The 27,661-nt window shown below is 38.7% G+C and overlaps 2 protein-coding genes and 1 long non-coding RNA gene across 3 annotated transcripts; 1 reads left to right on the top strand and 2 right to left on the bottom strand.

The window, feature by feature from the left end:
• The first annotated feature begins 831 nt into the window (after positions 1 to 831).
• On the top strand, positions 832 to 6,100 carry LOC141761108 (uncharacterized). Its single transcript, XM_074624353.1, has 5 exons — positions 832 to 1,271; positions 4,338 to 4,715; positions 4,803 to 4,895; positions 5,021 to 5,127; positions 5,958 to 6,100. Exons 1-5 carry the CDS (start codon positions 887 to 889, stop codon positions 5,970 to 5,972), a joined length of 978 nt encoding a protein of 325 aa, XP_074480454.1. The 5' UTR covers positions 832 to 886; the 3' UTR covers positions 5,973 to 6,100.
• LOC141761114 (uncharacterized) lies at positions 5,905 to 6,413 on the bottom strand. The gene is made up of 2 exons (XR_012592525.1): positions 6,297 to 6,413; positions 5,905 to 6,234 (listed from the first exon to the last, which is right to left on the bottom strand). It is a non-coding gene; the product is annotated as an uncharacterized LOC141761114 (long non-coding RNA).
• Positions 6,414 to 9,382: 2,969 nt separating this feature from the next.
• On the bottom strand, positions 9,383 to 13,917 carry LOC141761104 (guanine nucleotide-binding protein G(q) subunit alpha-like). Its single transcript, XM_074624349.1, has 7 exons — positions 13,428 to 13,917; positions 12,886 to 13,070; positions 11,989 to 12,143; positions 11,705 to 11,833; positions 11,489 to 11,618; positions 10,874 to 11,027; positions 9,383 to 9,850 (listed from the first exon to the last, which is right to left on the bottom strand). The coding sequence occupies exons 1-7, from the start codon at positions 13,561 to 13,563 to the stop codon at positions 9,660 to 9,662; spliced, it is 1,080 nt and encodes a 359-aa protein (XP_074480450.1). The 5' UTR covers positions 13,564 to 13,917; the 3' UTR covers positions 9,383 to 9,659.
• Positions 13,918 to 27,661: the final 13,744 nt, after the last annotated feature.

Below are 27,661 nucleotides of genomic sequence, written 5' to 3'. Positions count from 1 at the left end.
ATATATATACATTGCATGTTGATACTTTATATATATATATATATATATATAAAGTACCAACATACAGCATCATGTTGATACTTTATATATATATATATATATATATATATATATAAAGTACCAACATACAATGTATATATATACTGTACATGTCAAGTGTTTCTATAAATTGTAAACAAATACACATATGTATTTGTTCACCTATTTATTTGTTGGCTAAATAATAGTTGTAATTATTTTGGCCTCTAAAAAAAAAAAGTCACATGATGAATCACAAGTTAAATTAGTTCATCATGAGTCATGGTTTAAATCAAGTCAAATACTACCCACTCATTTGTCTTTGATGGGATTTTTTGGTGTTAATCGTAACTTTTAATATTTCTTTATGTTACTAAGGGGTTTATTGTGTTTATTATATTTTTTTCTTTTGTTTTGTATATTGTTTGGACCCAAATCTTGTTATCTTTTTGTGTCAATAAAAGAACTAATTAACTAGTTAGCTCTGAATACACAAAAAGACACAGAAAATTAATCTGGTTTTAGTCACGTTTTGTCACATGTTAAGACCACTGAGTGTTGTTGGTTCAATTAAGAAGAAAAAAATTAAATTTTTTATAATGCCACAGTTTGTTATCAGCATCATATGGTATCAAAGTTGTTGAATAACTTAATCGTTTGTTTGTTTTTTAACATTAGATAGATGGTGATATGTTGTTAAAATCCATTAATAAAGTAATGAAGTCATTATTTCTTATGTGATATATGGCATTACATCATTTTTAGAACGTCGTCTACAACAATCAATATTCTAGAAGAGTCAACAGCAACCTGTGGTTGCCATGGTCACGTGGAACGTTTCTTTGTTTCTCTTTCCATTGCACGTAGCATGCGTCAGAGACGTGATGACGTTTATATACACACGCCCGTTCACAGCCAACATGGACAGTCACTACTCCACCACTTCAGACAGGATCTCTCCACCACTACAGGCGGGAACTCACTACTCCACCACTACAGACAGGATCTCTCTATCACTACAGACGGGATCTCTCCACCACTACAGACAGGATCTCTCTATCACTACAGACGGGAACTCACTACTCCACCACTACAGACGGGAACTCACTACTCCACCACTACAGACGGGAGGTTTTCTGTCTTTCTAGCGGCTACTTTCATGGTTCACTTCGGAGACTTGGTGTTCGTCTTCTGTGCTCTCTGGACGGTCATTCTACCTGTCTTCAGTACGGCGGTCCGGACCGAGCTGACAGGTGAGATACTGAGGGTCTTAGTTAACTTCATTCATTCATTCATTCATTCATTCATTCATTCATTCATTCATTCATTCATTCATTCATTCATTCATTCATTCATTGAACTCTCTGTGGAGTGATAACTGTTAACTTAACCTGACTGTTCTCACATGTTCTACTGACTGTTTTAAAATGAGTCGTTATGTTCTGTAAAGACTTCTCTGTAACTTATTAATAGATATAATAATATTAAAGGGATGTGTGTATCTATTTGTTTATTAGCCGTTAAAACCGTTAAAACCGTTAAAACCGTTAAACTGGCTGGCTGTTCTAACTTAACACGACTAGAACTTTACATTGTTGTTCTAATGGAGCAATAAATGAAGAATAATATGAATCATGTTTTGGAAAACAAACAATTTTAACAGATATTTCATTAATAATTTAGAATTTGGATTCAGATTTTTGGGCTTCAGTTACATTTGATCATATTATTCTCAGAGTTACACGAGGTCTTGCTGTTTCATTCTTCAGGTATTTGTATATATATGATTCAGCCGATCCCACTGGGGGCTTTAACATGATTCAATAAGTGACTCACAGAGGAAACCAATCCTTTTCCTGAGATGGGGTTGATATAGATAAAAGGATCAGTGTTTGCTATGAACTTAAAGAATTACTAGTTAATCTGTAGTTAGACACATTTAGGTAAATGTAATTAGAGTATATGTATGGCTCAATAAAGAAGCTGGTTAATAATTAATAATTGATTTATGGAGAAGGGATGGGATTAAATAAGTTCATACTTCTTCTCACTTCTTTTAAAAAATCAAGACATCAAGTGTTGATAATTAATTTGTCTTATGCTTTTCATTGGATGTAAATACTACTTGTTTCTGACTGTCCACTTGTTTCTATGATCATTCTCTTTTCTTTATTTTTTATTCTATATGTTCGACATAAATTTTGAAATGAAATTAAATGACTAACTATACCCAAATAAAAGTTATTAAACTGTTTTCAGCATCAGCGTGACAACCTTCATCAATTCAATCTAATCCACTATCAGTCCGTCCGTCTGTTGGTCACATGGTACAGATTTGAATAATGCATAACAAAAGGCGGCAAAACTTTGGGAACCTATCCAACCTGATAAGCAGGACAGTTAAACCGTTGGTTGGAAGTATAATGCTGTCATTGTGCCAGAGGCCATGAATACAGCAGTCATTCCAGTGTGAGATTCACATCATTAAAGGGACAGTGTGTAGGATTTGGTAGCATTTAGTGGTACCCCTCCGCTCATTCCTCCCTTTCCAAGAGTGCGATAACGCGAGCCACTGAGTGCAAAACCGTGGTAACGCCATTCGCCTCGCTCAGAGGGCGACGGCCAAAAACCAAGATGGAGACAGCCAAAATGCTGTACTCAAGGGGTCTTTCCCATTAGTGCTTTTATACGGCTTGACTCCTCGGCTCGCGTCTTAGTCCCGTCCACGGGAGATGCGAGCGGAGGAGGCGAGGAAAAGACTCGAGGAGAGAGGAAACGAGTAAATATGTTTGAGAGACATGAGACGTCGTTTCCTCTGAAGCGTCACGTGAAGCAACGTCTGTTTCTGATGCAGCAGCTGATCACATCTGGATCAGCTGTCAGTCAGCTCTAACAGCTGATCACATCTGGATCAGCTGTCAGTCAGCTCTAACAGCTGTTTATGTCTCAACTGATCTAATACTACTAAAGAAACAGAGTTATCAGAGCAGCAGTGTTTCCTCTCTGTTTAACAAACAGCTGCACATGAATAACAGCTGCAGTCTGTATTTCTACTGTGGACTGAGTCACCATCAACATGCTCCGTTTGCTGTTCACACCTACAATTAACACAGATTATAACTAGACGGTGAATAAGAAGACAACTAAACTATAAATCTTTTAATCTGTGATCTGTTTTCACTCCGGTATAAAACTCTAGTGATGTTGATGTATCAGATCAGTCTGATCGGCGCAGCGTCCAATCAATAACTGATATCCAATAAGGGGGCGTGTCGGTCGGTGATAAACTTCCGTGGAGGAAACACTGGAGGATGCACTGGTGTATCCTTGCTCATAGCTCCTCCAGCAAGCCTCCTCGCTCCTCGATCCTCGCTCCTCGATGCGCATTTTATGAATTGGGACGTCCTTCAAGATGGAGGACTGAGATCGATTTCCGGGTCACAGCCGGAGGATCGAGGAGCGAGGAGTCGAGGAGGCGAAAAATGCTGAAATGAGAAGGACCTCAGGCTTCAAAACGTCAGTCCACAAACCAGTGTGGGTGACGTCACGGTGACTACGTCCACTTCTTATATGCAGTCTATGAGTCAGACGGTTTTTCACACTACGGCTCACGTTACCGCTGTTCCACAAGCGCGTCGGAGAACTACGGTGGCCTTCTGGTAATGCAAAAAACGTTAAAGTCTCTCTAGAGCCAGAGTTTGGTTTGTCCATTCTGGGCTACTGTAGAAACACGGCGGACTCCGTGAAGAGGACCGGCTCCCTACGTAAATTGTGATGAAGATATTTCTGATTTTATAAGAAATTACATTATAAAAACCGTCTAAAGTCAATGTGCTGACCTTTTGACCACACAAATCAACAACTTCATAACACAAACATCCCAGACAGCGATCACGTTGGTCATGCTGTTGATCTTTATTCAGCTCGTGTTCTTGTTCCTCCTCGTCAGATGTTTTGTTGCTCAACATTTCCTAGTTCCAGCTTCTTAGTTGTCTGGTTTGCTGCTGCTTTACTTTGTTTTATGGGATAATAATGTGAATATCTTTGGGTTTCAGAGTGTTGGTCATTCAGAACAAGCTGTTTAAAGACTTAACTTTGGCCTTCAGGAACCTTTAATCCGCATTTTTCACCATTTTCTAAACCCAATGATGGAAATTATTGTTTTAGCTTCCCTTTCAGCACAGCTGATATCAAATACATGTTGTTGCTTCTGGAAGTTTGGTATAAATTTACAGGACAGTTTGGAAATGATTTGTGCTCCTAAGAAGTTCCAGACTCCATTTTGAGGAAGTTAAAATTTCCCCCTCTGTGTTTTCTAGATCAGCCTCATGTCATCGGGTCACCTCAGCCAATCACAGCCGCTGTGGGCGACGACGTCATCCTGCCGTGCCACCTGGAGCCCAAGTTCAACGTGCAGGGGCTGACGGTGGAGTGGTCCAAACCTGACCTCAAGCCGGACCCCTCGGATCGGCTGAGCCGGGTCGAATACGTTCACCTCTACAGGGACCGGAGAGAAGTCGCGGACATGAAGATCCGCTCGTACTTCAGGAGGACGGCGCTGTTCACTGACGACTTGAGAGACGGAAACATTTCACTCAAGATCACGAATGTGACGCTCGCAGATGAAGGCAGATACAGGTGTTTCATCCCCAAGTTAAAGAGCCACGTGAAGGACTCAATCGTTCAACTTGTTGTCGGTGAGTTTAGCTGCTTCGTCTACACAGAATCAATAATAATATACAGAGATCAGCACTTTGTATTTATTTTATTTTGTCTTTTTTCAGAACCCAACTCTGTTAAAACCGGGACAACAGAGACGCCGCCGCATCCCACAAGAGATGTCCAAACTCCAGGTTCAGATGAGACGGATGTTAAAGGTGAGAGAACGGTCCAAGTTTCAGCGTGCTTTGCATTCAAGAAGACTCTGATTGCTGCGTATATTCATGTGTGTCGGTTGTATTCCAGTAACCGGAGCTTTTGTTTGCTTTTTGTTTCTCATCAGGTGATCGGCTCCGTCTGATCATTCTGGTCCCGGTTCTGGTTCTGGTCCTGATCCTGGGCGGAGGAGTCGCTGGATATTTACTTAAACACAAGTGTCAAAAACAAAATGTAAGTCAGAAGGAAAAAGAAATTACAGAAGCACTGGTCTGACACTGGTCTGTCCAAGGCTGGCGTGAAGTCAGACTTGAGATGGTCCCTTTGGAATATCTTACCGATATTCTACATGCCAAAGTAGATCAGTTCTACAGTATTAGGCAGCTCTATATGAATTATATTGGACCTGATCTCCTCCATTACCTCACAAGGAATCTCCTGAACATGAACTATATATTCTATCCTGTGACTTCCTGCACTATGAACTGTTTCCTATGACCTCCTACATATGTTGTTGGATCTGAGCTGTACCAGTGTTTCTATGTTTGTTTGTTTGTTTTTTGTTGTTGTTATTTATTATTATTGTTGTGTTTGTGAAAATAAGAAAACCCAATAAACATGTTTTAAAAAAAAGGAAACAAAAATATGATTTTTTATTTTTATTATATTTATTTCATCTATTTGTTATTATATTTTTATATTTATTTATTTATTAATGTTCTATTATATTAATTAATTAATTATTATATTTATTTATTTATTTTCTATTATATTTATTTATTTAATTTATTTATTATTATATTTCTTTATTTGATTTCATTTATTTTGCATTATTTTTATTTATTATTATTTTTATTTCTTTATTTCATTTATTTATTTTTATTTTTATTTATTTATTTCATTTATTTATTATTATTTTTATTTATTATTATTTTTATTTATTTATTTCATTTCTTTATTTCATTTATTTTTATTTATTTATTTTTTTATTATATTTACTTATTTATCACATTTATTATATTTATTTATTATTATTATTAACTTCTATTAATTGTCCCTTTCAGCATTCCGGAGTATGACGTCGCCCCAGCCGAACCTCTTCCAGCCTAGGTGCTTTGCTCAGAGGCACGTCGGTAGTGTAACGGAGAGCAGCGCGTCCAGCCAGCCACAAGTGGACCGACCGGATCAGCAGCGTGACGGATACGGATCGCCGTCGGAGAGAACGTACAGTAAGTCTGATTAGAAGATGACCTTTTTAACGCTTGATGACTGAGTGACTTTGCACCAAAACGCTGGAGGAATCCGGGCTTCACGTTAAAAAGGTGGATTTAAAAGCGACGCCTGCTAAAAAACTGATGGATTTTCTTCCTGCACATGTTTGTTTTAGACTGAGAGAAGAAGACTGTGAACTCTCTTCAGCACCAGGATCACTTTTCATCTACTTTTTCTATCAAGAGAAGACGGACTTAATGGCAACTCTACTTTTATTTATTATGTATATTATTATACTTTTAGAGTTACAGTTTGACTTCACCATGATGGACGGAAAATACTACAAACCTTCTTTATCATGATGTCATTGTCATTTATCACTGAGTGAAATACTACTGCTTGTTGTTGTAGTACTCGACACCGTCAGGGTCCGTTGGCGACCACGGCCGGTTTACAAGTTCAAACTGAACCTTGTTCACACCTCACTGAATGAAAACAGGTTGCACCACCCTAAACACCTCCAACCGAGGGAATCATTTACACCCACTAACTGTCAGCTTAGTTAATATCTGTACAGAGGTCACATGGAATACTGGATCTGGATCTGATAGATGTTCATCTACTTGGACTCAAGGAGGAACCCAATCTGATTTTGGAGGTCAAAAGGTCGCTGTGACCTCACGTCCGTCCCATTCTTGAGAACACGATATCTCAGGAACGCCTGGAAGGAATTTCTTCACAAGACTCGAGGACATTTTGGACAGACTTGGATTTAAACTGCAACTTGACTGGTTGCATTTATCTAAGTTGACACATTGTTGTTGTCTCTCAGAAATGCTGCTGATTAATGCTGTTGTTAAGTTCACTAAAACACATTTTTCATTCATAAGTTTAGTTTTTTTTAGCTGTCAAAGTTAACACGATAACACGTTAACGCAACATGTGATTTTTAAGTTGTAGCGGGCTCATTTTTAAAGGTCCCATATCGTGCTCATTTTCAGCTTCATACTTGTATTTTCTGTTTCTACTAGAACATGTTTACATGCTGTAATGTTAAAAAAAAAAAATTATTTTCCTCATATAGTCTGCCTGAAGATACCTGTATTACACTCTGCCTGAAACGCTCTGTTTTAGTGCATTTCAACGGAATTGCGTTGCTAGGCAACAGCTTGGGTCCATGTTTACTTCCTGTCAGCTGATGTTATTCACATACACTGCAACAGGAAATAAACTGGGACACATTTAGAATGTTTATTTTTAAAACTGTGAAATGGTCTAAATATTGTATATTTGTGACATCACAAATTGACAGAAATCCTGACAGCTTGTTTCAAAAGCACAGTTTCTGAATACGGTTTGTGTGTATTTCTCCGTATATTGAGTGTTTTGATACTTTGACTCCAGCTTACTGAACACTAATATGGATGGAGAATGTGGGTTGTTTGTGTTTTCTTTGTGTTTTAAGTCCCAACTTTAAGGGACATGTAATGTTTTATACTTCTGGTGAATATAATCCATCAGTCTGATTTCCATAGATGTGTTTTGTATATACAGTTCCCTTTGTTAACATCTTATTTTGAAAACCAGACGTAGTTACTACTTCCTCTAACTTCTCCAAGGTGGTCTCTAGCTCTCCCGTCAGCTCCGTTCTCTTTATCCATCCATGATCAGCTCCATCGGGCCGTTTCAATGCAGAGAACACAAATGTCAGTATCTGGGTACTCTACAGTTGTAGCGTCGGCCCGCTTGACCACGGAGACGATAGAGATGGCCGGCCCGACCGCAACGTTACCACCATTCGATAACGTTTCCTGCTAACTTTTTTTCTGATATTTTGCAGACATTTTTCCGCCTTTTTGGGCATTTTTCTGACTTTTTTCAGCCTTTTTTCCGCACATATTTCGGACGTTCTTGAGACTTTTATGCAGACATATTCAGCCTATTTTGGCCATTTTTTCGGCCTTTTTTAGAAGTTAGCATGCAGCTTTAGCTCTGCTCTGTCTAGCTCTGCTTTTCCTGTCAATGTGTGAACCCAAAAGTGTTCCATCCTTTACTGAATGTGATTAATGTTTACCACGCTGGGAGGGTTCAGGTCTCTGGCCCTCACTATACAAATTAAGCACTGATTAATAATCTCACTAACAGTGGGATTAAATGGAGATATGTTTTGTGTTACATGTTTAAGGGATATTATGATGTATTACATCAATGTATGAAAATATTTAGAATATTTCTACAAAGTTTTTGCACTTAACTCTCAATGTTTCATGTTTAAATAATAAAGCCACTGTTGACTGAAGACATTTTCAAACGACAACAGTTTGTTGACTTTCCTGTATCTGTGGAGTTCAATGTCAACCCCCCCACACAGCTCCCATCTGTATCACATATCTTTAAAAGAATGTTCCCCTGATTATTATCTCTGACAGAGGTCTGATGTTAGCAATGTTCAAGATAAAATCCTCCTTCAATGTCCTCTAACTAAAACACTATGTATTGATTTATATAACAGTAAATTAGGGCTGTCATAAATAAATGACTCGATGAATAAATAACTGTCATTTAATGCAGCAAAATAATATTAAAAATAAATGTAGCCATTAATTAATTGATAAAATGTGACATAAATTGATATTTCTGTTTTAATTTTCTTCTTTATTTAATTATCTTTTAATTAATTCCCTTATTTTTTTACACTTGTTTTTCATTTTTCCATTTATTTATTTATTTTTAAATTAATTTATTTTTATAAATATTTAAATTTATTTATTTTTCCATTTATTTATTTAGAAAATGCATTAAGAAATGTAAAAACAATTTGTAAAGAAATGTATAAATAAAAGAAAACAGAAATTAGTAACTAAATAAATGCATGACTGTATAGATAAATAAATAAAAAATAAATGCAAACATTTAAAAATTAATATATTAAAGGGAAAATTAAACATAAGAGTAAATAAACCAGGGATTTTTACAAAGATAAATAAATAAAGAAGAAAATTCAAACAGAAATATCAATTTATTTATTTATTGAGTAATTCTTTTATTAATTCATTTATCTTTATTTTGGCAGGTTCCGTCCTCCATACAGGGTGGCTGACACACTGTTATTTATTTTCAGAGAGCGATATAACGGCTTCAGTTCACTGTCGGAAAGGGCTGTCCGAAGTCGTTATATCACCGTCTTCAGAGCCACCAGATTCCATTCACAAAAACAGTCATTTTACCTCTCACAGGAAGGCGTATAAATACCACGACAATAAATCACGAGTACACATTTTAGCATCTTCGTGTGTCAAGAAAGGCGTACTTATTGCACACTAAAATGATTTATTCATTCAATACTCAGAGGACACTGAAATACTTTTACCCTTCTCAATCCATCCGTGTGAAAAAGTTGGAAAAGACCTCCATACTTGTGCATGCTATAATAGACTCTTCACATAGAAATAGAATAGAAGTAAAGAAATTTTTTTATGTGTGTCATGCTCAACTAAAACTGAATCACTGCCAGCTCTACAGAGCTGAGGATTTAAAGCAGCAATACTACGTTTTCAAATCAATTTGAACTCTTCCATGGTGCGACTCATGATTTGGTGCTTCATCGCGCTGAAGACAAATCGGATGTTGTCCGTGTCCGTGGCGCAGGTGAAGTGGGAGTAGATCATACTTTTCTCGTATGGATTGACACTGAGAAACATATCTAAGATGAAGTCTTTCCCTGCTCTGTCGTCATACTTGGGACCTGGTAGAAACAGACAGAGGGCAGAAACAGCACTGAAGGATTTACAGTCTAGTTACAAAAAAAGCTCAAGAATATAAGACTGTATATGAATGGTTGCATTTAAGTGAGACTATGCAACTTTTCAAAGAGGAAATAACACAAACTTTGAAATGAAAAGGTTTAATTCAAAAGCAACAGAGTGCTCCAGGGAGGACGTATATTTGTAGGCCAATCAGGAATTTAGCATCGCCACGGTTCCGTTGACAAAAAGCCAATGAGATTGTTCCATTGGGTTTTGGATTATTGCAGAAAATAAGCTCTGTGGCGAACAAATGTTTATGATGTTTCGAGGTCTCGCCTATTTGTGACGCAAGCCGCGCAGTTCGCAGCAACAACAGACAGTGAGAGTGATCTATTGACTGTATCATACCAGCAACATTACTACAGTTTCAACGTCTGTATCTGTAGAATATGTTACGGAGATGAAAAAGACTTGTTTTTAAATCAACACTTCCTGCTTTCATTTCAAAATAAAAGCCCTCAAGCATTTTTTTCTGTGGACAGAATTCCTTCATTTGTTAACACAAGGCTTTTATTCTGAAATATGTGCCGGACAGTGTTGTAGAACATGCAGTGACTTGCAGAGCTCCATGAATGAATAAAGTACGGGGTTTTAATTGTGGATTACTACTATTATTTACAAATGAGCACATGTTTCTTAACCTTTCTCTGTCTAAAATAAATATAAATGACATTTATAATGAAATGAAATTGCCATTATGAAAGGCAAACTCTATGTAGAAAGAAAGGGCTGACAGCGAAGACCCGACGCGTCAATCACGCAGCCGCGCCACGCAGCAGCCGCGCAGTAGCCATGCCACGCAGCTGCTGCGCAGTAGCCATGCCACGCAGCAGCCACGCAGCAGTCACGCAGCAGCCACGCAGCAGCCGCGCCACGCGCCCCTGACGTTCCCAGTGTGGACGAAGTGTAATGTTGTATTCAGAACATAAATACCATCACGCTCGGCTGCCGTTTCCTCTTACCATCGTATTCGGGGAAGTAGTCGACCAAATGCGAGTGCATGATTTTCTCCTCCAGTAAATCTGTCTTGTTGAGGAACAACATGAACGAGGACCGTTGGAACCACTCGGAGGTTATGATTGTCTGGAACAAGGCCAGGCTCTCCTCCATGCGATTCTTCGGAAAAACACACACATGGCACAAACCTCTTAAGCATGAGCAGAAATATGGGATCAGACCAGAACAAGCTTCTCTGAGCGACTAAAGACCTCCTCCTGCATATTTCTTTGACATTTTTAGACATTTGTCAGACATTTTTTGGACATGTTGGGCCCTGTGAGGGTTTCTGGACAATATCTGTCATTGTTTTGTGTTAATTGTTTTACAATAATTAATATACATATATTTGCATAAAGCAGCATGTTTGTCCACTCCCATGTTGATAAGAGGATTAAATACTTGACAAATCTCCCTTTAAGGTACATTTAGAACAGATAAAAAAAATGTGCGATTAATCACGATTAACTATGTACGATCATGTGATTGATCGCAATTAAATATTTTATTTGCCCTAATTGGAAGAAATTAGCTTTTAATTGTTGCAGGTTATTTTTGTAAGGCGGCAGCCTGCGTCTCACCTCGGTGACGGACTCGGCGAGGACCTGATCGTACTCGCTGAGCGCCGCCAGGAACATGATGGAATAGACCATCTCGAAACAGTGAATCCACTTCCTCCTCTCTGAACGCTGCCCGCCCACGTCCACCATCCTGCAGACGTCGTTAAAAATAAAATCATCATGTTCCCCAAATGTAAATATGCTGCATAAAAACATAATGAGCATAGAAACAGTCACCTGAACACCACGTTGTCCAGGTTAAAGGTGTACTCTTGAATACCCGTTGTGGGCACCCTGACCCTCAGGACGTCCTGCTCGGACGGCAGATAAGCAGCATCACAAATCCGGTCCAAGTCGCTCAGATAGCTGTTAACAACAGGAGGAGAGTTGAGACCAGTTAGAGGGATTTAGATGGTGTTTAATGCCTTCGGTGGTTATTCCACCGAAGGCATTAAACAGACAACTAGCAGATGAAACTATTTGACAACGTCTGAGGAGTTCCAGCTTCTGGTTTCACTCACTATTCGGCGGAGTCTGACAGCTGGTATTTCCTTTTACGACGGTAACACTCCTGAATCCCCGGGTCGCTCCACAGGCTCTTGATGGCCTCCACGTACGGGTTCGTTAACGTTGTGACCCTGTCCACATCAACCTCGCCGACAAGGCTGGCGTTGGCCTGAATAACAACAACAACAACAACATCCACAGATTTCTGATGAACATGATGTCATGTTTGTGTTCTTGTGCATTGTTGTTGGAGTGTTATGAAAGAATACAATCACGTTAGAGAGCACTGGGCTTATCTCCCACTACAGATGTGTAATTTACGGAAGCTCTGAGGTGATCCACACTAAAAGAGTTTTCAAATCTTAAAAGTAGGGCTGTCAATCGATTTAAATAGTTAATCTGTTCAAAATGTTCCTTTAAAGGGAGATTAGTCAAGTATTTAACTCTCTTATCAACATGGGAGAGGACAAATATGCTTCTTTATGCAAATGTGTGTATATATTTATTATTGTAAATCAATTAACAACACAAAACAATGACAGATATTGTCCAGAAACCCTCACAGGTACTGCATTTAGCATAAAACAATATGCTCCAATCATAACATGTCAAACTGCAGCCCAACAGGCAACAACAGTTGTCAGTGTGTCAGTGTGCTGACTTGACTATGACTTGCCCCAAACTGCATGTGATTATCATAAAGTGGACATGTCTGTAAAGGGGAGACTCGTGGGTACCCAGAGAACCCATTTACATTCACACATCTGGAGGTCAGAGGTCAAGGGACCCCAGGACAGTTTTGTGAGACCCGTCTTTAGATGACCCCCCAGTGTGACATCATGTGTACTTTCCTAAAGTCAGAGACAGAGCTCTCTCTACTAAGCAGGACGAGACAGTCTGGTCTGGTCTACCTGGTTGTGCTCGTACTTGTAGGGGATCTGTAGCGTGTTCATGGCGTGGATCATGGCCTGCATGGCGGTGAAGATGTTCTGGTAGACCAGCCTGGTGAAGCCTCTCTTGTCCTCGTCAGAGTATCCTCGGCCGTGGATGATCCTCATCTGCTTGATGAAAGTGCTCTTTCCACTTCCACCAGTTCCTATAGGCCACCAACAGATAATATTACCGTACACACACACACACACACACACACACACACACGCACACACACACACACACACACACACACACCGACTTAAAGGAGAACGCTGGCGTTATTATAAACAGTATATATTTAACTCAACTAATCACATTAAAAGACCAAAACCAACAACTAGAGCTTCTTTTACACAAAGATCCCCGTAAAACATGAAGTGATATAACACTCACTAGTACTTTTACCTTTGATACTTTTGATTGCCTATTTTTACAGGAGTATATGCTTCTTTTACTCAAGTATCTCAATGCTTCTTCCACCACTGTTTATCATTTCTCAAAACATTTCTCGTCCCCTTACCGAGCAGAAGGAGCTTGAATTCCCGTAGGGAGGCCTTCCCGTCCCGGCGGAGCTGCCTCTCGATCATATCGTTGATCCTGCGGGCCTCTTCGGCCTCCGGGCCGAGGCAGCAAACCCTCACGGAGCTCATACTCATTCCTTCTCCTAGTAAAACAACTTCCTTCACCTCCTGTGAACAAGAGGAAGTTAACTTTGTGCAAGTCTGTGAGACAGCGAGTCCTGTCCTCTGTCCCGGCTGGTGATAACAGACAGTGGACCATGTGACAGAGGGCCGAGCTCTGATGGGAAATCCTCTGGCTGCCTTCAGTGAAAGAATAGTTTACGTTCCAGCAAATACAAGAGCTCTTACTGGCTGCCAGGACAGCAGAGTTTACAATTCATATACAACAGCTCCACATGCTGAAGCCCCTTCATCAGTCCAAACAGTCTGGACTCCATAAACTTTGGAATATTTCACCTCTAACTGTTAACCCTCTGAGAGCCACAATAGAGCCGTTTTAGTCTTCTTTAGAGGGGTACAGGGGGTCTTTAGGGGGAGATAGCAGGTCAACAGTAGATGTCACATAGAAGTGGTGTACATCATCTGAAAGCTGAGAACATGAAGATTAATTTGAGATGCAGCCCAGCACTGTGAGTCAAGTTGTTCTAGTGTATCAGGGTTTAGAACATTATGATGGAAGTATATGATGGTCATCCCCATGCTCTATTATGTCTCATAAATTGTTGCAGCAATTCTTGGGTTGATTCCGTTTGTTACACAGATTTGGTGCTAAATTTAACCATTTTTTACCACTAAAGAATTGATCAAAATGATCAATAATCCCTCCAAAATACCACATTAAGACACCAAGACCTCAAGGAACACCAGAAAAAAAGCCATGCTGTGATTTGGGATCAAAAACTTTTTACATTTTTTTTAGATTTCTGCAAGACTTGCATTTTTTCAGCGATTGGATGGCGAGTGCTTGTGTTGTGTAAACTGCTCAGAAACCCCCTTATTGATCAATCTAGCTAGGAAAGCCATCCATCCTCTGAATGCTCTAGGTCTCTAGTTTGATCCATCCATCCTCTGAATGCTCTAGGTCTCTAGTTTGATCCATCCATCCTCTGCATGCTCTAGGTCTCTAGTTTGATCCATCCATCCTCTGAATGCTCTAGGTCTCTAGTCTGATCCATCCATCCTCTGAATGCTCTAGGTTTCTAGTTTGATCCATCCATCCTCTGGATGCTCTAGGTCTCTAGTTTGATCCATCCATCCTCTGAATGCTCTAGGTCTCTAGTTTGTGGCTGTAAAGTTTCATGAGGCTGTGATTATCCTAGAGGTCATCACAGGTCATTTAATACAGTGACGTCAATGAAATGTCTCCTATGGGGACTAACATCATCACACATGAGTACAGTTGGACTCATTGGATCCACAAGAGTCTCAGCTTTACAGTGATACCCAATTCATGTAATTCAAGACTGTTTAGGGAAAAGACTGCATGTGATTATCATAAAGTGGGCATGTCTGTAAAGGGGAGACTCGTGAGTACCCATAGAACCCATTTACATTCACACATCTGGAGGTCAAAGGTCAAGGGACCCCTTTGAAAATGGAAATCACAGTTTTTTCTCGCCAAAATGTTGCCTAAGCAGCTCTAAAGCTGAACCTGCTACAGCCTCTGAAAGACAGTAAAGTCGGTCGGGACCGCGGGTCTCAGAGGGTAAATAATAATCAAACTGAAACTTCTTAGAAACTCGCCTCTAGTCCCTCTCTGTTTGAAACCCAATGTTTTGCTTTATTGTTATTTATGTATTTTGTTGTTTGGTATTTAATCAGAATGAGAATCAGAAACAGATTTACACAGGAGGAGAAACTACAAAAAAAAACTAAAAAATAATAAACAATTTGAAAACGTGTATTATATATTCTGTAGTATAATGAGCCGTACAGTGATGGAAACAAGGAGAATGCAATGTACAATGCTTTAACTGTGAAGCACTTTCTAACTTTACATAAATACAAACAGCATACAATACAAAGTTGTGATGCATTTTGGGATATTTCAAGAGATTGAATATCAGTCTCTTATGTATTTGTTATGCCTGTCCCAGAGCTTTGGAAGTAAATGTTTGTTTTTATTGACAGAATTTGACTTAAAAAGTCCTCCAAGTGAAATATACATTTATAAAAAGCTGGAAACTGTCCTGTTGTGTGGCTCCCTCTGGTGGAATGTACCACCTGAATGTACTTTAGATTGTTACACTAGAGGGAGACACACAACAGGACAGTTTCCAGCTTTTTATAAATGTATATCTAATTTGGAGGACTTTTTTTGACCTGCTTCGTCATTTCCTTTTTATTTCCTATTAGTCAATATGAAACTTAAAACTAGTGGTTTTACACATTGCATAATATCTTCGCGCGTATTCTGCAGTGGAAGCAGTAACGTGGACTCAGTTTGCAATGCTTTCTCAGACAGTAACTCAAAACCTACTAGGATTCTATTGTTAGACGGAGTGAGGACCCTAATAAAGGTGTGTTTTACAGATGTGACTAACTGTGTTTGCAACCAGCAAAACAGCACCGCGTTGCAAAGACACGAGAGAGGCATTCCTGCAAACTGAGGAGACATTCACATCAACATACATCAGGTAAACTATGACTGACTCTTTTTAGTGTTTTTAGTGTGTTTTAGGAGCTCAACAGGCGGCTGGTGGGGAGGACAGGAGGACATGTGATGTCTGAGCTCAGAGCTGTTTGATAAGACTCGATATTTTGGGGTCAAAAGTGACCTCCAACATTTCATAATGTAGCCTACACATACCTTCACGCATACATGTGCACACTTTGAATACAGTTACAAGTAAAAGTCCTACATTCAGAACCTTACTTCAGTAAAAGTAGCAATACTACAGAGTAGAAATAGTAAAGTAAAACCTGCTACTTTTACTTAAATCTAATCTTATTACTATTCTGTGTTATATCATTCAAAAAGCATCTGCATGTGCGCAGCTACAGAAAGCTGACATAGACCAACGCCCATGGATAACAGGCTGTGACACGCGTGACGCAGCCTGTTATCCGTGGGCGTTGACAGAAACACTGAAGTAAAGAATATAAAATACACCGTCTCATCTAGTTGTGTTGGTGTAAACTGGCAGGTTTTTTAATGTTGCAATATATCTAATATTAAAAATGCTCGGATACAAGTAGAAATACTCGGTTACAAGTAACTTCTCACTCACACACACAACATGTCGTCGGTGTGGAAGTTCTTCAGAGTGAAGGAGACATAAAGCTAAAAGTTTGTCACAACTGTAAGTCCGAAACAAGCCGTGGAGGAACAACCTAAAAACAACCTAAAAACAACCTTAAAGAACCTAAAAACAACCTTAAAGAACCTAATAGTTCTAGAACGCAACCGCCGAGTTGCTACTTTGTTTTCACTCCGTTCTCTCTCTCTCTCTCTCCGTTCTCTCTCTGTCTCTCCGTTCTCTCTCTCTCTCCGTTCTCTCTCTCTCTCTCCGTTCTCTCTCTCTCTCCGTTCTCTCTCCGTTCTCTCTCTGTCTCTCCGTTCTCTCTCCGTTCTCCGTTCTCTCTCTCTCATTGAGCCGAGGAGGAGACGACTTTGAATGGCTTGTGTTCACAAACAGCAACCGTCAACGGTTACATATTTATACATAATATACCTTCAATAACAACAACTAACTTCATCAGACTCTTATTATGTAGTAATGAATCCCCATGCTGCTGCTCAGAGTGGTCACAGGGACAGCAGCGGAGCTACACAGCTCCGCCATGGGGCTCATGATGCGCTCAAATGAGTATTGGGCCGTGGTACATTATAATGCTGTCATGATGCATTCAAATGTAATCTTGTAAAATTGTATTTCTGTCGAGAATCTTGAATAACTCCAGTTGTTTGAAGGAGATGTTTTCACAGTAATATAAAATAGATAATAGAGAGAGATTTATGACATGTTTAACTTCCTAACACTAGCTCTAAGCAGTTTCTAATATATAATTAAAACTCCTAATTCCAAGATGTTTTTTATCAATAAAAATAAAATAATTTATTTCCTAATCATTTGAATTGTTTGTTTTTATGCAAATACCCACTATATATAACAATATCAAAGTAAAAGCACAACATTTAGAGTTTTAACTGTTGGAATTTGGCACAACATTGAAGTAAAAGCAGCGCTCTGTATATTTAAATGTAAATTTGCAATAAAAATATTTTGTCCCTAAACTTTAGGAATAATCATGATCTCAATATTGATAAAAAATATTCGTGAATAGCATTTTGGCCATAATCGTGCAGCCCTAATATATAGTATATATGTGTATTTAAATATGATAATATGTAATATATGATATATGTAATTATAATAATATGAAGAATATATAATGAAAATTATTAAATATGGAGCCATGTGCACACAGGTACATGCACAAACTTACAAGTCCATATCCAAACAATAAAAAAAACATACTATGGCTAAAATATGAAAAAATATTATTTACATATAATGTTATATAATATAAGTACTAATATATAGTACTAATGTATTTCTGCTTTATCCTCAGCTCTGTAGGTCGATGCAGTGAAGAATGTCAAGCTCGGCAGCTGGTGTCTCACTGGTGGTTACTATGACACTGTTGTGTCTTTCAGTGGGTGAGTAGACTTCATCCTAAAAGATTATTTACTGTTTCTACTGTCATTTATGCAAAAGTAAGTATAAAGGGGAGAAACTACAGGTAAATAGGGTAAAATATTTAACTACTAGATATCACCATGAAACTTCCCCAGTTCATTACTGACATTAAGACTATTATGTTTTGTATTACAAGTTTTCTGAAATTTTATATGTGAATATGCAAATGAGTCATTATCTTATTCAATTTGTGTTAATTTTCATACATTTCGGGAACATAAATCTGAACATTGGACAAAGCCAGGTTCAAAATTCTTGTTTCATTTTGTCAACATATTAGAGTCAAAGGTTTTTATTTTGTATTACTCCATAAATCATAAAAAAAAAAGAATCTTGATATTTGTAGGAATAAAATGTTGTATCAATCAGGCTATGAATTATATATGAACAAACCCCTCTGTAAAAAACATCAGAATATAGATAGGAATGAAACTGTTTGGTGGATGTAAGTGCTGCTGAAGTGGAGATTTCTTGCTCAGTGTTTGACATAAAACTCATTTAGAGAAAACATATGATTTTTGATGGTGGGGGCGGCTGTGGCTGTGTCACATGTCGATGTGTCCTTGAGCAAGACATAGCCATCGGTGTGTGAATGAGTATTTAGATTAGATCCTGATGGGCAAAGTTGGCACCTTAGCAGCCTCTGCCATCAGTGTATGAATGTGTGTGTGAATGTGTGAATACTGACATGTAGTGTAAAGCGCTTTGAGTGGTCGGAAGACTAGAAAAGCGCTCTATAAATGCAGGTCCATTTACCATTGTTAAAATTCATACATTTTGAAGACACTACAGGTTAATAGACCAAACTAAACGAGGCTCACATACCTCAGGCTTTTAAAGACACTCTACACTTTTTAGAGAACAATTTTGACACCACAAACCTAAAACTGAAATAGTTTGAGGAATTTAATGGACATGAACATAGACTATACCGCTTTCTAGAAAAACAAGACTCGGTCAAAACCGAGTATCTGTCTGGACCGTATCTGGTCAGGATGTGAGTTTCTGGCTAAATTGTTACACAAATAGTCAGTGGTCATGTCTATAATGTTTTGTGAACAGTTTTCTCCACTTATATCTTAATATTTGATTGAAAGACAACTTATAATGAAGCAAATGACATTCAGTAATAGTAAATGGTAACATTTACTAGTCAGTATATTATACATGTCATACAAGGTGAAAAGGTATTAGCATGACATACAGTATGATAGGTTAAAAGTATTTCCATTTTTTATTAAAGCATGTGTATCAAAAGCATTCATCATATAAGTGGTGTGTAACAATATATACATACAAAAGTTTATGTCATCACTGACGTTGTTGCTGTTATATTTATTCCTAGATGGAGTGTTAATGGAGCAGCTGCATAGCAACAACCAATGAGGAAACTCCAACAGTCGGCCGACCAATCCTGTAACTTCCTCAGTCAGTCAGTCAGTCAGTCAGTCAGTCAGTGACAGACTTTTGCGTTTGTAGGGCTGAACATCTGCGGTCCAGATAAAAAAGAATGAATTAGACGAGCTGTTATACGTCTCCCGGGTCTCTAAAGAGCTGTAGTAGGCATTTAAGGGTCAAATCTGTGCCAAATATTGTCCACAAGATGTCACCCTTTACTCCCATAAAGAGTTCTCCAGCCCCGGTGTGACTCAGTTTCTGTGTTTTACCCTTTGAATCCTGCAGGTGTGATTCAATCCACAGCCAGTGCAACGCAGGACGTCTTCCAGGCAGAGGAGGGCAGTAACGTCACACTGACATGCCTCTTTCATCTCAAGACTCACACGCCTGCCACCTCGCTGTATATAGACATTATATGTGAGAACCTAAAGAGGTCGATCTACCGTTATGACAGTGAGTTCGAGCCTGAGCTGTATGAAGATGAGCTCTACAAAGGACGAGTGTTGTGCGATCTAGAGCTCCTCAAGAAAGGACGGATTGAATGTCTCTTCACTGATCTGAGACTCAACGACACGAGCACCTATGTCTTTATTGTTGTGATTAACGAAGATAGTCACAGCAAGAGATGTGGGCTCAATGTTACAGGTAAGCTGACATCCCTGTCTCCTTTGAGATTTTATAACAAAAATCTAAAACGGCTAAAAAAAGAGTCCAGTAATAGAAGTACTGCTACTTTATACTTCTACTGCTCTACATTTTGGACACAAGTATACATCAGACTGTCGTCTCCAACTAAATCTAAATACACTAAATACAGACAACACTTAGCCTAACGGGATTCAATCAGATATGTAGAGATGTCTGGATAAACAATATCCTCCACTGTGTTGGACGGGGGAAGACTGAAGGGACATGGCGGCGATCAACCTTCATTTATTAAGGTATCGCCAACGCTCAGGTTCAGGCAATATAATTATTAGACAAATGTATAAAACAAATGTTTCTATAACAAGAGATGAATGCGTACGAACTTGTCAAAATTATAATCCAAACACACGTCAGATCCCATTGAAGTCTATGGGACCTTCAGTTTTCTGTCCCCCAAAAGGGGGCGGGGCCTAGACTTTTTGTGATGTACCCGTATGTGCCGGTCTGATGTATAGTACGTTTTACTCTACACTAAAAAAAAATGTGTTACTTTGCAGATTAATTATTAATACAAAATATGACCAATTTATAAATTATGCACCAATAACTATGATCCTATAATATGCATTAGTTATACAGTATATAGTGACTCATATCTGTTTAATATCTTTGCAGAAGCCAGCCATCAACCCGTCGATGAGCCATCAGAGCCAGTCGAGCCATCGAGCCGGGGAAGGATCGGGCTCTATATGGGTGGTAGTTTATTTACAGTCATGTTGACAACACTTGCAGTCCATATTGGACTTTTGCACACAAGATGTAACTGATGAATACCTCATGTGTTGAAGAGTGACCTCAACACGTCGTTCTGAAATGAATTTTCACATTTCAGTCAATTAAGTGAATAGAAATGAGACCACCTACCTCAGTTACAGTTTGGTCTTACTTAGGGATGTTAATAATTAACCGTTTAACCGTTAACCGACATTAAGCATTTGAACCGATTAACGCTATCGGTTAAAACGGTTAAAAGAAGTGTCAATAATTAACTCAAAAGCTGAGCGGCTCAGAGGAGCAGCTCAGACAAATAAACTGTACACACACTACTACACCTACGTTCACAGCTAGAACGCCACCAACAACCTCACACAGTCTGTTGGACACTCGCTAAAGTTACTCAGACTACGTGTGCGGCCGCGAGTACGAAGCCGCCGGCAATGCTAGAGCTGCTAATGTAGCACAAATACACACACTGTTTGTTGGCCACTCGCTAAAGTTACACCGGGCAGACACACAGCTGACAACCTGCTAAACTAAACTAAATGTGCGGTGGAGACTTTTACTGGGAAAGTGACTGCATGTCCGCGACACTACACGCAGCATCGTAGCTGCTAAGCTAACGCTCCCGGACGGTGAACTGGGGACTCCTGTCAACGAATGTCTGTTATGCTCCTGCAGCTGGTACGAGGCACAAATCTTGTCGGTTAACGGTTAATAATCGGTTAAAGTGGGTCGGTTATCGGTTAAGAAAATGTTTCAAAGTGAGTATCCCTAGTTGACAACACTTGCACACCGTTATGAGACTTTTGCACACAAGATGTAACGGATGAATACCTCATTAATGTGTTGAAGAGTGAACTCAACACGTCGTTCTGAAATACATTTTCATATTTCAGTCAATTGCTGTAAATGAATAGAAATGAGACCACCCACCTCAGTTACAGTTTGGTCTCACCACCATAATGTTTAAGGCAGCATTTCTGTTTATTTTTTACAAATTACTACGTCACATCAAGGTGCATATCGCTACAGCTGACGGCTTTGGCTTAGAGGTAGAGCGGGTCGCCCACCAATCGGAAGGTTTGATACCCGGCTCCTCCAGTCCACATGTCAAGGTGTCCGTGGGCAAGGTACTGATGCAAAAAATTTCCCCTGAAGGCTGAGCCATCGATGTATGAATGTGTATGTGTGAATGGTTAAATGGCTGACATGTACTGGAAGGAGCTTTGAGTGATCGGAACACTGGAAAGGCGCTATGCGAATGTCAGTCCATTTACCATTTATGCCGTTTACTGTAATGAAGGAGATGGAAAGACTTTCACTTGATAGGAAAAGAAGTTCCCAGAGCTAGCGAGCTTGCTAACTGCTTGCTAGCTACTTATTCAAATTTGTATCAACTCCTGCAGCAAATGTTAAAGAGAGATGAAGATGAATTTGTATCAACTCCTGTTTGATGAAGTCTACAAACCGTGACTTTTTTTGTGGAGTACTTTATTGACTAACAGAGGATGGTAGATAATAAGCTAGCAAAGCTCCCTCCATTTTTGACTTTATGGCTCTCTGTTCCATCAAAGGTCAAGACAGTTCACTAAGCTGGGACGATACACCTATCTCCCGACTCAATACTATCACGATACTTGGGTGCTTATTCGATATGTATTACAATTTTTATGTATTTAAGTGTTATTATACAAGTATTCCGATTTATCGTGATTTTTGTTAACTTGAAACTCTAAAATATTTGATTTTCAGCATGCGTGTACTGAGAGATGTCCTGAGGTCAAATATATCAGTCATTGTCAGAAATTGTTTGTTTTTTTTAATTTTTCCAGCAACCCAAAAATATAAAGAATAAAGACATTAACCCTAAAAAAATAGTGGTATTTTCTTTTTAATTTATAAGGGACATGTAATGTTTTATACTTCTGGTGAATATAATCCAATGAATCTTATTTCCATAAATATATTTTGTATATACAGTTCCCTTCGTTAACACCTTATTTCGAAAACCGGACGTAGTCACACATGTATACTTCCTTTAACTTCTCCAAGTCTGTCGCTAGCTCTCCCATCAGCTCCATTCTCTTTATATACTGGGTTTTTTTTGTTATTGTTTTTGTTTTTGTGTGGACTCTATGAAGACTATAGCGATCACTCTGTGGAAGCTAATCCAAATAAAGAATAAATCTCTGCAGAACTGATCTGCAAATGAAGCTTCTTATCTGAGTAAAATGAAATAAAAACGACCTATCTCAGCAGGACTTATATATACATGTGACTTCTCCCACATGATTCACATATGACCAATGAGTTTCGGCTTCATCGGGGTCATCATACGACCCATTAAAGAGAACATTTATTACTGGCAGAGGAGTAAGGGAGGGGGAGGGGGTGCCCAATAAATAACGAGGGACACCATATTTGTTCCATAAACAGGAGAAGTGCATCTAATGTCTCGGCTATGGCTGTGCTCCCTTGTGTTTTCCTGTGTCCCCACTCATACTTGTGTTTTCCTGTGCTCTATTATGTCTCATAAGTTGTTGCAGCAATTGTTGGGGGTTGATTCCATTTGTTCCAAAGATTTGGTGCTACATTTAACCATTTTTTACCACTGGAGAATTAATAAAAATGATCAATAATCCCTCCCAAATACCACATTAAGACACCAAGACCTTGAGGAACACCATAGAAAAAGACATGCTGTGATTTAGGATCAAACATTTTTTTCTTTTTATTAATTTTTTAAATTTTAATCACAAACAAAACATCTACAGACAGACTCATAAACAAGCATACAATTAAATTAAAGAAAATTATATATATATGTATTATATTATATATATAAATTACATATAATAATAATAATAATAATAATAATAATAAAAAATAATTATTATAAATAATTAAATAATTATTATTAATAATAGTAATAATAATAATAAAGACAACCACCACAAGAAAGCCAGACTAGACAGACAAAGACATAATCACATTTCAAAACTCCGGAGCTTGAAAGCACTCTTTTATTTTGTTTTAGAATCTTAATTGAGTTGTGCAGGACTAAACTGTCTTCCACCAGATGTGATGGGTAGACATTAGTGGAAAACAATAGAGCTGACAGAGAGCTGTTTCACGCTGCAGCCACTTGGGTGTAGCAGAGAGCTACAGTAAATCAAGGTTCTGGCTTTGGCTGCCCAATAGTAATGTTGGAACACTGGAAGGGATGAAACACACTATTTTCTTACATTCCTGTGAATGAGTCTTGGAGATGCGGTGGGTTTTATATCCCAAGATAAATGGCATTATTATTATAGAATCAAGTTTTTCTAAAGAATGACAACGAAAGCTGAATTGGAATGTGTTGAAACATAAACCTGGGGAGAGACATCATTTGAATTACATTTATAAGAGAAAGTGGTAAAGACCTCCAGAAATCAATATCTTTCTTAATCTTGTCTATCTGTATACAGAAGTTGTTCTGAAATAAGAGCTTATAGGATCTACAGGAGACAGGCCCAGGTAAGTAAAATGATCTTTGGCAATTTCAAAGGGTAACAATTCGAGAAAATGAGGATCCAAATTTTTTGTAAGGGGAATGAATTCACTTTTTCTCCAATTAATTGAATACCCAGATATACCACCAAAACAGTTGATTAGTGAAAGGAGTGATGAAGGGGGGCCCAACAAGAAAACCAACAAATCATCTGCATAAAGAGATACATTCAATATTCCCCACTACGATTCCCTTGATAGTTGTATGCTTCCTTAAACTGATAGCCAGAGGCTCAAGAGCTAAACTGAACAGCAAGGGACTGGAACAGCATATAAAACATATAAAAGAACACATTTTTCAATGACTGCACACTGTACCGACACCTGTCTGCTCCTACATTCACGCACATTTTGCCTTCTGTCTTGCGGGAACTATTCTATATTTTGTCACACTATATCCCAGCTGCATTCGCTGTGTGGCTCCTTGTCGCAATCAATCAAGATGGTGAAAAGATTCTCCGCTCAGAGGGCTTTAGAAATGATTTTAGAAGAGAGAGAACCTTTGGAAGATGAAGATGAAGAGGAAGACTTTTCAGAATATGAGGATCACATTTCTGTCAATTCTGAGTCTGACAGTGAGTATGAAGACGAGGATGAGACTGACCATCAGGCAGCTCCAAAACGAGCCCGTCAGCAGCCAAACACAGGACCAGCCCTTCAACAGGCCCAGCCCATCAACAGCCCAGCCCCTCAACAGGCCCAGCCCCTCAACAGGCCCAGCCCCTCAACAGGCCCAACCCATCAACAGGCCCAACCCATCAACAGGCACAGCCCATCAACAGCAAAAATCACAAAAAATGAATAGCACTTGTGTTCATAAATATTATCCTACAGAGGTAAATGGCAAAAATTAACCATATATGCTGTCTATATTGCTTGTAATTGGGATAAAGTAAACATCTGTTAAGTATTTTTACATAAATTGTTATGGCTGTATTGATTTAAAAACCCAATAATGGGGTGGGTCCACCAGACCCGCCAACATTGGCTGAGTAACAAAAACATGAACACCACACAAGGGTTAAGGCAGCAATGACACCAGAATTAGAAACACACTAGACACATGAAATAATAAAACACATACAACATTTACATATACACAAAAAAAACATAAATAAAATAAAATAATTAAAAAAATATAAAAGAATTATAACACCAATCCAAGAAAACAAATACGGAGGCTCAGGTGTCACAGCCAGAGATTCAATATGGTTTAGAAGAGGTTTCCAAATCTTTTCAAAAGAATTGAGGGAACCTTTAAGGGAAAAAGTTTCTCCAAACCAACGGACAGTAATGTATCTTTCACCCACCTGTTGTGAGTCGGAGGTAGAACATGTTTCCATTTAAACAGAATAAGTCTCCAACAAGGTGGTAAAGGTGAGAACATGTTGCATGTCTTTTCTGGGCCCATCAAACCCGCTGTTTGGCTTTATTGTTGATGTTATTTCTGTATTTTGTTGTTTGGTATTTAATCAGAATGAGAATCAGAAACAGATTTATTGCTAAGTAGTTTTTTTCCACATACAGGTTATTAGCCTTGGTGTTGTGGTGCATGTACACAGCATAGGCCCATTGTGATTGGTTCACAGGAATGCCTCACCGAAGAGGGTTACTCCAGTTCGACTCCAGGAGTTGAGATAGGATGTATTGTGGGTTGTCTCTGACTATTTTGGCCACAGCTCTGTTGTTTTGAGAGAGGAAGTGTCGGTGCATTCACAGATGATTCCTGGTATGTAATCATGTCGTTCCTTTTCTGATCGGTGTCTCACCTGAAATATTTAAAACTGGCATTACTTCTTGAGTGATCACGCTGATGACGGCTTATAGATGAAACGCGTTCGTTTGATGCCCAGAGTAAACCAAAAAAGACTTCTTTATTATCTGTGAGTGCCGGTGATTTGTTTCCTATGTCCTGAACAGTACATTATCATTTCTGGTACAAACAATAAAAGTTTTTGTTAAACTTGGAGAAATATGTTTTTCATGGAAACAGTCATGCATCATGTAGAGTATGATAAGATGAACATATCGAGTGTTTGTCAAAGTATGTTTTTTTTAGGTGAGTCTTGGTTAAACCTTTGTTCCACTTAACCCCAGGGACTGTTTATAATTCCAAAAAATGAAAGAGCTGCACATGCCTGAATGAATGAAGAAGAAATACTGTAATGATTTCCTCCTCTGACTCTAGGCCCATCGTGATTGGTTCAGAGGTATGGCCTCACCAAAGAGGGTTACTCCAGCTCATTACGTCCTGGAACTCTTTAGATTTTCTATAATCTTTCACCAACATGGCGTTTACTGTGACAAGTCAGGAAAATGGACCCTCTCTAACTTGGTATTACCCATGAAGAAAAAATTAAGAGTTTCTTCCTCTTGAAAGCATCAATATCTCCTGAGGATACACGGCGAAGAAAATGTAAAAACCAAGGTTTTAATGGAAAGTTTTAACGTACTGCTCTGAATACACAAAAAGACACAGAAAATTACACAAAGTCTGGCTTTAGTCACATTTTAATGAAAAAACAGTTTTTCAACAATTAAATAGCTTTCTGGCACTAAACAACTCTTTTGATGTCTTCCAGTCAGGTTTTCGACGAAACCACAGCACTGAGACTGCTCTTGTTAAGGTCTTCAATGACATCCGACTGAACACAGACAGTGGTAGAACTACGGTTTTAGTTTTACTGGATCTCGACACGGTTGACCATAATATATTACTAAACCGACTGGAAAACTGGGTGGGTATTTCTGGCACAGCACTCAGCTGGTTTAAATCCTACCTAAAAGACAGGGACTTCTTTGTGTCTATAGGTAATTGCAAATCTGAGCTGAACAAAATCACATGCGGAGTTCCCCAAGGCTCCATCTTGGGGCCTCTTTTGTTTAACATCTACATGCTCCCACTGTGTCAGATTTTTGATAACAACAAAATAAATTACCATAACTATGCAGACGACACACAAATTTACATAACTCTATCACCAGGAGACTACAGTCCAATACAAGCAAGTGAGTGCATTGAACAAGTCAATAATTGGATGTGCCAGAATTTTCTTCAGCTGAACAAAGACAAAACTGAGGTCGTAGTTTTTGGAGCCCAAAAGGAAAGATTAAAGGTCAGTGCTCACCTACAATCTGTGATGTTAAAAAGC

Source organism: Sebastes fasciatus, chromosome 22 (assembly GCF_043250625.1).
Source record: "Sebastes fasciatus isolate fSebFas1 chromosome 22, fSebFas1.pri, whole genome shotgun sequence".
Lineage (NCBI taxonomy): Eukaryota > Metazoa > Chordata > Actinopteri > Perciformes > Sebastidae > Sebastes > Sebastes fasciatus.
The sequence above is the reverse complement of the archived record's forward strand: the minus strand, read 5'-3'. Positions and strand labels throughout refer to the sequence as shown.